Source organism: Bos taurus, chromosome 11, assembly GCF_002263795.3.
Source record: "Bos taurus isolate L1 Dominette 01449 registration number 42190680 breed Hereford chromosome 11, ARS-UCD2.0, whole genome shotgun sequence".
NCBI classification, from domain to species: Eukaryota; Metazoa; Chordata; class Mammalia; order Artiodactyla; family Bovidae; genus Bos; species Bos taurus.
Genome location: NC_037338.1, coordinates 106,791,765 through 106,803,841, shown reverse-complemented (window position 1 = coordinate 106,803,841; position 12,077 = coordinate 106,791,765). Strand labels below are relative to the sequence as shown.

The window sequence follows — 12,077 nt, the reverse complement described above, 5'->3', positions numbered from 1 at the left end:
GCAGAGGGGAGATCATGATGAACAGCAGCCTGGTCAAAGAGCAAAGCAGGAAAGAGAGAGACCACAGTATCACACATCGACACCAAATATCAAAGGAGGAGGAGGAGGAGGAAGTCACGGACACCAACCCTTACACTAACCAGGCTGGACTCCCCCATTGGGAACAGAGACCATAAGACTGGGTTAAAAAAAGCAAAACCCAGCTAAATGTTGTTTGTAAGAAGAACATTTAAAATACTTAATGTCATAAAGAGTTGAAAATGAAAGGAAAAGCAAAGATACCAAGCAATGCGAACTAAAACCCAAAAATAATGGTAGTAATGAAAAGTAAGACATTTGCTGGCAGACAAGGAATTGTCCAGTGGAGGAGGTAAATGGATAAAGAAGGTATTGTGTGATGATCAAACACATGCTCACAAAGAAGATGTAACAGCCATAAAAATATATAGCAGCCAAATATGTAAACAAAAGCCATGAGACATACACAAGAAAGCATCAGGAAAATGCCAGTCGAAACCACAAGACTTAGCACCTCACACTTGTCAGGATGGCTGCTTCCAAACAGACAAAAGACAGTGTTGCTGAGAACACGGAAAAATTAGACCTTTGTGCTCTGTTGATGGGAACGTGAATGGAGAACAGCACTGTGGCTCCTCAGAAGTGAAAACTAAAACCACCTGATGACCCAGCAAGCTGGCTGCAGGGAGACTAGCTCTAGCTCTGGCTCTCTATCTTGGGCTTCCCAGGTGGCAGTAGTGGTAAAGAATCCACCTGCCGACGCAGGGGACGTAAGAGATGCAGATCCAATCCCTAGGTTGGGAAGATCCCCTGGAGGAGGGCAGACAACCCACTCCAGTGTTCTTGCCTGGAAAATCCCACAGACAGAGGAGCCTTGCGGGCTACAGCCCACAGGGTCACAAAGAGTCAGACACGACTGAGTGAGCACAGCATGTATTTGCATCTATAGAAAGAAAGGTCTCCAAAATAACTGAAATCAGGATCTTGAAGAGATCCGAGCTCTCCCATGTAAACTGCAGCACAATTCACAGCAGATAAGACATGGAAACAACCTAACTGCCCGCCGACAGCTGAGTGGACAGAGAAAATGTGATCTATACATACCACAGAATACTCTTCAGCCCTAATAAGGAAGGAAATCTGGCAATATGTGCCCACATGGATGGGCCTTGAGGATGTCATGCCAAGTGAAATGAGCTACATTCAGAAAGACAAATACTTCATGAATGACTGCACTCAGATGAGGGATCTGAAATAGTGAAATCCATTAATCCAGAGACGGGACAGTGGTGACCAGGGGCTGCCGAGTGGGACTGGGGAGTTGTGAACAGGAACAGAGTTCCAGTGAAGTGGGATGGACAAGCTCTGCAGACCTGCTGCCCAGCGCAGCACCTGCGGTCAACAGTAATCCACCGCACACTTTAAATGTAGGAGGACGGATCTCATGATGTGTTCCGATCATACACACACACACACACACACACACACACACACACACACAATTTTAAGAAAAAAATACAAAAGAAACTTATTAATAAAAAATGAAGTGAGAATGTTCCAAACACCTCTTTCAGAACTGAACAGATCTACTAGATAAAACATAAAGACCTAAAGAACTGGAAAACACAATCAACAAACTTGACTTTGAGACACACATATAACCTGATAAGTCACAAAAGCAGAGCATACACAGAGCATGCTTCTGTCAATGAAACTTTCTAAAGTCAGTCATGAAGGTTGGAATTTGAAAACTTCTAAATATAGAGATTTACTGGCCACATTTCCCAATCATTATCTGATAAAATTAGACATAATAAAAAGATGGTCAAAATATTGCTGCTTATAACTCAGAAGCACGTTCCCAGATAACCTTTGCCTCAAGAGGAGTAAAAAAATTGTTATCTGGAAACCAGTACAGAGGGGACATCATAACAAAGCTCTGTGCAGAGGGAAACATGCAGCCTTAACTGCTTTCACTGTTAAAGAAGAAAGAAAAAAGAACAAGTTATACATTTTAAGAAGTTAGAAAAATAATAATAAAATAAATCAAAATAAAGTAGAAAGATAAACCTAATAATGACTAAAAATAACAATAATAAAAATGAAAACAAAAAATATAAGGAAATCTACAATCTGTTTATTTTAAACCATCATTAATATATACTAAGCTTACATGATCCTAATTAAGAAATTAGAAATCAAAGATAAATATACTGACAACCAGAAAAAAGCAAAACCAAACTCGACACAATCTAGTCGGTCTCAGAGCTTTAAATGCCTTCTGCAGCCTGAATGCCAGCCCCTGACACATAGAGTGCCCAGCTGACACCCCACTACATCTCCAACGTGCATCTCAAACTCAGCACAAACTCAGAACCAAATTCTAGTCATTGTCCCCCAAAATGCATGGGTTTCCAGTCCCATCCTCTTGGGCAGGGCTCCTCTGTGGACACTCCCTGCAGAGCTGTCCTTGATGTCTCTCTCTGTCTCATCTCCACATCCGACTCATCAGAAATCCTATGGGCTTGTCCTCAAAATAGATCTAGAATCCAACTGCTTAGTACCCCCGCCCCCAGCACTGGGGTCCTCACAGCAGCCCTGGGCCTGGTCCTGCCCTGCCCTCTCTGCATGGCGGGCAGTCTTCAGCGCCCTCCTGAAGCCAGATGCCACCCTCCTCTGCAAACCGCCATGGCTGGCAGAGTCCACGCTGGGCTCCAGCCCCCCTGGCATTCTTGTTTCCTCTCCTGCTGCCCCAGCCCTCCACTCTGCTCCAGCCACACAGGCCGCCTGGACTTTGCTGCCTCAGGGTCCTCTCACCTGTCTCGGGGATGCTCTGTGCCCTGGTAAGTTCACCTGCTCATTTCTTCAGCTTTTTACTCAAAGGTGACCTTTTCAGGGCCTGTTGTAGCCACTCTATTTAAAACCCCTACACCCTCAGACCCTTTGAACCCCCTCTTTCTCTACTTTTTTCCTTTTCACACCTAGCACTGGAATGGAAACTCCAAAGATGAAGGCTTCTGCATCTTGCTCAATGCCTCGGGCACTTCCCAACACATCTGGGCACTTAGTATCTGTTGAGTGAATGGACCAGCAGAGAACTGAATGTAGGAGAGAGGAGAAGAATACAAGAGAGCTCTACATGCAGTTCTATAGAAACAAGCTTGAAAGGCAACAAAATGGAGTATTTCCTCAAAATATAACACCGGTCCATACTATTTTCCCTGGTGGCTCAGACGGTAAAGAATCTGCCTGCAATGTGGAAGACCGAGGTTCAGTCCCTGGGTTGGGAAGATCCCCTTGAAAAGGGAATGGTTACCCACTCTAGTATTCTTGCCTGGAGAATTCCATGGACAGAGGAACCTGGCGGGCTACAGTCCATGGGGTCACAAAGAGTCAGACACGACTGACTAACACATTCTTTTCATTTCTTAGCTAGATGGGTTCACATTTTTATTTTACCTTTAAAGAACAGATAATTTAGGTGTTATTTAAACTATTCCAAGCTACAGGAAAAGATTTTTTTACCTCCCTAATTCGTTTTACAAAATCACAATAAAAACTTTTTTTAAAAAAAACTTTAGGTAAAATAAGAATAGAGGGACCATTTAAATATTAACACTCATGATAAATTTGAAAAAAATTAAAATTCAAATCCACCATATATATTGGTCTCCTATTAACAAACACAAACAACCCAACAGAAAAGCGTACAGAGTACATGAAAAGTCACCAACACCCAAATTGAAATGGGAAACAAACACTTAAAAAGAAGTTCAAAATCACTAGTAGTGAGTGAAATGAGAACTACAATTGCCACAAAATACCACCTTATAATCATCAAATTCCCCTCAAACTGGGAAAAGTCGAGAGTAGCTGCAACCTCCAGGCAGGACAAGAACATAGGTGCTCCTGCACCAGGGTGAACGTGTGGTCACAGACCCTCTGGACAGCAGCCGCCCTGGAAGGTGCCAGCGCACCCTCCCTGCAGCAGCCTGCTCCTGGGACCCAGCCCACGGGGGCAAAAGCTCTGCCGAGCAAAGACAGATGTTTAAGCAGCTGATTACAGGGTAGTGGACACCACACCATGGACACTATGAACCCCACACAGAAGCAAATTCTAATTAGACCAGCTGATCAGGGTTGGGGGGGTGTTCCAAGAGGCACTGATGAGAAAATTTTGTATGAAACTATACAGCCAACGAACGTCCGTCTAGTCAAGGCTATGGTTTTTCCTGTGGTCATGTATGGATGTGAGAGCTGGACTGTGAAGAAGGCTGAGCACCGAAGAATTGATGCTTTTGAACTGTGGTGTTGGAGAAGACTCTTGAGAGTCCCTTGGACTGCAAGGAGATCCAACCAGTCCATTCTGAAGGAGATCAGCCCTGGGTGTTCATTGGAAGGACTGATGCTGAAGCTGAAATTCCAATACTTTGGCCACCTCATGGGAAGAGTTGACTCATTGGAAAAGACCCTGATGCTGGGAGGGATTAGGGGCGGGAGGAGAAGGGGATGACAGAGGATGAGATGGCTGGCATCACTGACTCAATGGATGTGAGTCTGAGTGAACTCCGGGACTTGGTGATAGACAGGGAGGCCTGGCGAGCTGCGATTCATGGGGTCACAAAGAGTCGGACACGACTGAGCGACTGAACTGGAACTGGATATCTGTAATATGAAAAGACCCCAAAAGTCTACAGCATGTATGTGTCCATGTGTGTATGTGTATGTGTGGGGCGGGGCGGGGGGTGGTTTCAGTTCAGTTCAGTCGCTCAGTCGTGTCCGACTCTTTGTGACCCCATGAACCGCAGTACGCCAGGCCTCCCTGTCCATCACCAACTCCCAGAGTCCACCCAAATCCATGTCCATTGAGTCAGTGATGCCATCCAACCATCTCATCCTGTCGTCCCCTTCTCCTCCCGCCTTCAGTCTTTCCCAGCATCAGGCTCTTTTCCAATGAGTCGGTTCTTCGCATCGGGTGGCCAAACTATTGGAGCTTCAGCTTCAGCATCAGTCCTTCCAATGAGTATTCAGTATTGATTTCCTTTAGGATGGACTGGTTGGATCTCCTTGCAATCCAAGGGACTCTCAAGAGTCTTCTCCAACACCACAGTTCAAAAGAATCAATTCCTCGGCACTCAGCTTTCTTTATAGTCCAACTCTCACATCCATACATGACCACTGGAAAAACCAAAGCCTTGACTAGACGGACCTTTGTTGGCAAAGTAATGTCTCTGCTTTTGAATATGCTGTCTAGGTTGGTCATAACTTTCCTTCCAAGGAGTAAGCGTCTTTTAATTTCATGGCTGCAGTCACCATCTGCAGTGATTTTGGTTGGGGGGGGGGTGGGCGGTGGCGGGAGGGTGGTATGAGTGTTATCTGAGATGAGCATCTAAAAATGGGAAGGATAAACCCCAAACTATTGACATGGACTTACTGAGGACAGAGAATGGGAAGTATAAATAGATAAACAAATACACAAATGACTTAGATTTCAGTCTTCCAAATGTCACAATGTAACGGGAAGCAGGTCCTTCAACTCAAGTCCACCTGCGACAGCTGGAGAGCAAGGAGGTGCAGCCTGGACCTGACTTGGTGCCCGTAATGCAAAGCGGTCATTGCCAAGTACACCCCCTCCCCATGCTGCCGAAGGTGGAGGCCCAGGGCCGAGACTTCCTTTGCCACAGAGTGCACAACCTCAGGGCATTCAGGGGAAAGGCCCAGGCACTTCAGGTGCCAGGATTCTGGTACCAGGCTAAGAGGACAGGAACTAAAGAGATGAAAGAACCAGGTTTCCCTTTCACTCTTTGAGAAGCAGGAGATGAAGCCAAGGCCTCAGAGGCAGCAGACCCAAGGAATATGGAAGATACACAGAGCTTGCAAGAGAGATAAAAGAAACTTTCGGTCCCTAGAGCAGTGACACACGCAGTCCGCAGCCTCGGGATGTGCCAGAGGTCTCCAGTCCACACAGGACAGCAGAGCCAAGAATAGCCGCAAGCCAGCAGTGTGCTGAACCGAAGGAGCAAGAGGCCAAGAAGAACTCCAGGAGCCGTGCGCGCAGCCCACCTCAGGGCCTGGCCCCAGGAAGACATCTCTGCCCCGGGCGCTGTCCCTCCTGCTGTCTGGCAGACACACGGACCTGGGGCTGGCTGGCTGACGCGGGGGTGGGGGACGTGGGGGAGGAAGGGAAGGAGGAGAGCCAGCGTGGCAAGGAGGGAGTGGGTGCGCTCCACACAGCACACTCCCACAGACTCACCCACAGCACAGAGGTCTGCAAAGCGGTCCTCTCCCTCCTCCGCGTGGATCAGGTCGTTTCGGCTCTTCTTGGTGGCTGCTCTCTTCAACACTGCTTTAAACAAAGGGTGGGCAGACGGCATGAGTGCAGCCCGGCTGCCGATCTGCCGCAGGGCTGGCCTGTCTCTCAGTTGCCCACTCCCTAATCTCCAGGAACCAGCAGCCTCTCCAGGTCCCCTGTCCTGAAGACAAGGCTGGCGGCAGGAAGGACGATGCCTGGCCCCCATGGCCCCTCTCGGTCCTCAGAGCAAAAGGGACAAGGGATTTTGAGGTCCTGCTTGTCCTTTTCTCCATGATGATGTCCGTAGGGAAGGCCTGGCTACCATGGAGACCAGGAAACTTCCAAGTAGGGAAAGGCCAGGGCTGTAGCCGGCTGCCCCAGCAGCCCGCACTCCAAGGCCAGGTGAGATAAGAGAGATGAGCTCAAGGCTGCGGAGGAACCAGTGAGACCTGCTCAGGCCCCAGATGTGGGCCCCGCGAGACCATGGCAGGCATGGCACCCTGTCTGGTCCTGTCCTGAGCAGCGGGCATGAAGATGGCAGCCTTCCTTCCTGCCACTGGGGCTGTGCTCGGCCCTGTCCCTGCTCTGGGGCCCCACGTTACACTAGGGGTCTTCCAGGGCAAGCTGGGGTCAGCACCATCCTGAGCCCTGGGGTCAGACACAGCTTGGTTTAAAACCGCAGCCTTCTAGAAGCAGTGCGGTCCCACAGAACTTTCTAGGATGATTTGAAACGAGCTGAGGAAGATTGAAGGACTGGATTTTCACTTCTGTTTCACTGTAACAGGGGCACCTGCGAGCTCACCCAGTCACAAGTCTGCCACCATGCTGGACAACATGGCTCTCAGGCTGTGCTGTGAGCACAGGCTCCTGAGACCCCGGGCTGAGCCCACCGCAGGCTCCACTCCCTCTGGTCAAGCCCCTCAGGAGCATCCAGCTGACCGCACGTGCTGCTGACCCACCAGAGCCCGCCTCCGACACGCAGGCACCCGGCAGAGCAGAGGCATCATGCAGCACATGCAGGCGCACACGCGTGCCGCGGCCCCGCGGCCCCAAAGCCGAGGCCGGGCAAGGAGCGCCAGCAGCAGCCACCTACCATCCAGAGGGGACTTCTCCTCTGCGTTCTTGTCCTCCTCGGCCAGCATGACCTCCTCTGCGAGCAAGACACAGCCTCAGGCCAGAGCCCTTCCGTGCCCACCCCAGCTAGGGCTCATCCCCCAGAAACACAGCAGAATGGAGGCGAGGCCCTGCCTGCTTGGCCTTCCCACTTTCAGAAGCCACTGTGGCCACGGCTGAGCTCATTCCACTTAGTCAGAGCCCTTGGTGTGTCCCACAGACAGAGTGCCGTGAAGAGGGCCTGGCTTGCTCCCCCCTCACGTGGCCCTCCTGCAAGCAGCCCCCACCCCAGCAGAGCTCGCTCCTGCAGGGCCCTGGAGTGGGGGCAGGGAACCAACAGAGCCCAGGCCAGGAGCGCCACACAGCCCTGTCCTCACCGGCCTTGAAGATCCACTCCAGGTACCCATTGAGCTCCCGCTCGATCTGCTGCTGCCGGCGGAGCTTCAGAAAGGCCCGGCGGTTCTCCACCCGCTCACGCTCCTTGGCAAACTCTCTGTGATGGGCAAAGCCAGGGCAGGAGGCAGATCAGGTGGGTATAATCTCACCTACAGGCCCCACCTGTATAGCCAGAGGCACCAGGAACCAGGAAGAGGCCGGGACAGGGGCAGCGGGCCACAGGCCACCCCTCCCGGCGGCTCCCACCACCCTGGCCTCTGCCCACCTGAGCACTTACAAGGCCCAGGCAAACACTTCCCGCCCAGGCCCCTGCAGTACATAGGAACAGCTCCCCAGTGCCCCGAGAGAGGCTCCGCCGCCCCCGGCCTAGAGCAGGTTTGGGCGCACACCCTCTGAGTGCGGGGCCCTGTCCTCTGGACAGAGATGTGCAGGGAGCTCATGGACAAGAACCCTCGAGAGGACTGTCACCTTTCTTTTTCGGCTGGTTCAGACCCTCAGCCGTGCTAGAAGGAGGGGCAGGGAGGAACCAGATCAGCTCAGGGCAGCCAGAGACAGGGAGACCGTCTAGCGTCATGAGGTCCCTCTGCCGCCCGGAGCCCTCAGCACCTGCCCCACCTCAGCTGAGCTTCTAGGCTCAAAGGGCCAGAAGGAAGCCCTGCACACACACACCACACACACCACACGCGCACACACCTTAGCTCAGGCGCCCAAAGTGCAGGCAGGCGTGCTCCCGGGGCAAAAGAGCATACCTGTTCTCCCTCAGGAGCAGTAGCTTCTGGGCTCGACAGAGGGGCAGGCCCAGCAGGCTGGACTCCTCTCACAGCCCTGGCAATGGAGAGAGCTCGGCTCCGACCAGGATGGACCCCGAGCCTGAGACCACCGTCTATCAGGGTCTGAGCCACCTCAGCCCTGGCCATGAGAGGGGATGGCTCCTTCCTGGACCTCTCACCCCGCCCAAATCCAGACTAAAGAGATGCAGGGCCCCTCACAGTCTCCCCACTGGGCCAGCCCCCTTGGCCACACCTGAGTGCAGAGGCCTGAGGGCAGGACGGGGCGAGACCACACTGCCCGGCTGGCCTGAGAGTCATCAGCAGTGGCTGACCCAGCCGCCAGGCACCCACTGCTTGGGGGCGGCTGTGAGCCTCCCCTCCACAGGCTTCTGCCCCTCTGGGAGGAAGGGCTGTGAGTGGAGTGGCTGGCTCACAGTGGCTCCAGCCCTGAGCTCCCTGCATCGCAGGCCTCACACTCTCTGCTCCTCCACTCCAGTAGTTCTCTGCCTGCAGGACCCTCCTTGCCAAGCTGGTCCCCCTGCATCTCAATGGAGCTGCCCCTTCCCCAGATCCTCCTCTGAGCCCAGGCCTCCCATGGCTTCCCCATTGCAGCTTAGACTGCAGCCTCCACCTGACAGGGAGCTCCCACCATCCCCGGTGCTGCTCCAGGCGGAGAGGCTCAGAAAGGCATGCTAGTGACAATCAGACCCTCACAGGAGGGAGCGAAGTGGGAGCACACATCAGAGCCGAGCAGAGCGCCAGCCCAGACGCTGCCCTCTCGGTGGCGGCACCTTCTCAGACAAGAGGACAGCTGCCCGCTGGGTCCCCCTGGCTCTCCCCAGCCTACCTCAGGACAGGGCAATGGCAACATTCCCCCCCAGCTTTACAGGGATCTATGCCCAGGTGGGGCAGGGTGGCAGGCCAAGCCAGACTCCCTCTAACTCTGTCCACACAGCCTCCTCGGCTCCGGAAAAGGATGGAAGCCCCAGACACCAGCCCTGGTGGTTTCCTGAAGCCAACGGCACTGCTCTGGCCTCAGGCCAGGAGGGCGTGGTGGGCCACAGGTTGCTGTACCTCTCTCCCCAGGAGGGTCAGAGCCCCTTTCTCCAGGAGGGACCCTTGCCCTGAGCCCTCGCTCGTCCTCTCCTTGAGGTCAGCAGGGACAGGTGCCCAGAGAAGAGGGTAAGCCAGGGGTCGGGGCTGGGGCACAGACCCAGGGCTGCTCCATTCCTTCTCCAGTGGCGCAGCCGAGGGCTCTCTGACACCCGGGGCTGCTCCTGCAGAAACCCCACCAGGAATCCAGGTGAGAGGCAGCAGCAGCCCCTCCCAACTCAGAGGCCGGGGTGAAGGCCAAGAGCTAGAGGCAAGGAGGCCAGGGGAGAGGTCAAATGGCAGCCCCAGGGCGGGCTGGCTAGAGCTCAGGGCTCTAGAACAGCCAACCCAGGGCCAGGCCGGGCCCCACCTCCCCCATACCACACAGGCCGCGTCTAGGCCCATCACCCGGCCCTGGCCTGCAAACACAGAGGCGCGCGCAGCAGCAAGGCCCCTTACCCTGAGAGCACGCCCAGCACCAGGTTGAGCATGAAGAACGAGCCGATGATAATCAGGGGCAGGAAGTAGAGCCAGTTCCAGGTGTTGCCAGCCGCGTCGTTGGTCTGGAAGCAAGAGCAGACGAGCAGGATGGTGGGCAGGACAGCACCCCGGCTTCTCACACACCAGCAGAGTCAGGCACGGGTGGGGCCAGACAGGAAATCCAGACTACACCTGCCTGCCCTTGCCCCCTCTAGGACTGGGGCCCCCAAAGGACCAAAGAGCTTCGCACTCCTGATCTTCCCAGCAGCACCGAGAAGCCAAGGGCTTCACCCACGGGGTGCCCCACCTGGACACCTCCCCTCCGCTTCCCAGGTTGCTGGACACACCAGGCAGCTTTAGAGACAATCCTCCTTTGTGAAGCCCAGGGTCGCCAAGGTCCAGGTCCAGTCTGTCTCCTGCCACTCCCACAGCACAGTGCACGCAGCCACACCCCATCAACAAGCCCGCAACTCGCTGCTGTTGCCCCCAGGGAGGAGCCGAGCCTGACAGAACCCCGCTCTCAGGCCGGGTCTAAATAACCTGATGCAGAGGGGCTCCCCCCAAGCCTTCTGGCTTTTAGAGCACAGCCCACCAAGGGATAAGGCCCTGTCCATCCAATTCTTTTCCACTGTTGTTGTTTTCAGGGGCCCCTGTAGGCCCCTGACTGGGGAAGACCTCTTTCTCCACACGAATCTGCTGCTGGAAGTGAACCAAGAAGGGTGGGCATTGTGGGCAGGCAAGCACCAGGCCCCTCTGCTCCTCCGCTCAGAGGCAGCTCACGAGCCAAGGGCCAGGCCTGAGCAGCACAGAGGCAGTGGACATGCTGGCCCTGCTCCGAGGCCGGGCTGACGCCCCGTGCTGCTGCTGAGACTGCTGTCCTCCAGTGTCCGCCAGCCCGGACGGAACTGCAGGCTCTGCCCCTGCAAGTCCTGAGCCCTCCTGCCTGCCTGCCGCCTGTGGCTTCTGACTCCAGGCTGGCCGCCGAGAACCCCGGGCCTTGACCAGAGGAGACACTCAGACATCTGACTTAGCTTGCTGCCCCTATTCGCTGACCAACCTCTGCCAGCTCCAAACAGAACTCCAATCTACGGGCTACAGTGACCGCCAAAGCCGCCAGCTTCCCCGAAGGGCACCCTCAGAGCCAGCTTCCATCTGGGAAAAGGAGATGTGTGCTGCCGCCTCGGCTCCTCCCACCCACTCGGTCAGGGGTTTGGCTCCACGATGTCCCTCTAATGCACCATTTCCGCCGGTAGCCAAAGTACCCTATTCTCATCTCAAGAAGCAAACAAGGACTTGCACTTCTGGGAAGATGAAGCAGACATTCTCTTCCCTGTTTCTCCCACTGAGTACAGTTAATAACCTGAACATTATATCTAGAGCAAATATACATTTCACAGAAGACTCTAAAAAGTGGAGAAAAGAAAGCAGATCAGCTGGGACCTCTGGACACACGATGAGTTCCCAGTGTTTCTGTTTTTTTTCCCCTCGTATATCCCAGACCCTACAAGCTGGAAATGCCAAGAGACACAGACAAAAAATACAGCAACAAAAGCCAGTGTGTGCTCGCTCGCTCGTTCTCTCTCTCTAACCAAAGGGCCAGGGCGGGGGCCACCTAGTAAGACAGACAATGACTGCACTATTCCAGCCAAACAGGGCAGAAAAAACATGATGGCACCTCCACCCCGGTCAGCAAAGACCAAGGAGGAGCTAGACAACACCCTCCCCAGACTGCAACGCAGTAACCAACCTCCCAACACCCTCAAACCACGGACATGTCAGAGAAAGACAAGCAGGGAGGTGGGCATCCCTCCCACGGCCCCCACCCCACCCTACCTCTGTGGTATCAGTGGGGGGCCACACAAAGAGCCTGGACTTCCACCCCCAGGCGGCAGTAATGAGACATATTACCCGCTCCC

At 54.0% G+C, this 12,077-nt stretch overlaps 1 protein-coding gene across 1 annotated transcript in view; it reads right to left on the bottom strand.

Moving 5' to 3' along the window:
• Positions 1-12,077, bottom strand: part of CACNA1B (calcium voltage-gated channel subunit alpha1 B) — a 210,777-nt gene that overhangs the window by 129,327 nt on the left and 69,373 nt on the right. The window contains 4 exon segments of the mRNA NM_174632.2: positions 6,272-6,361; positions 7,404-7,460; positions 7,801-7,916; positions 10,141-10,244. Coding sequence (NP_777057.1) covers positions 6,272-6,361; positions 7,404-7,460; positions 7,801-7,916; positions 10,141-10,244 — 367 coding nt within the window.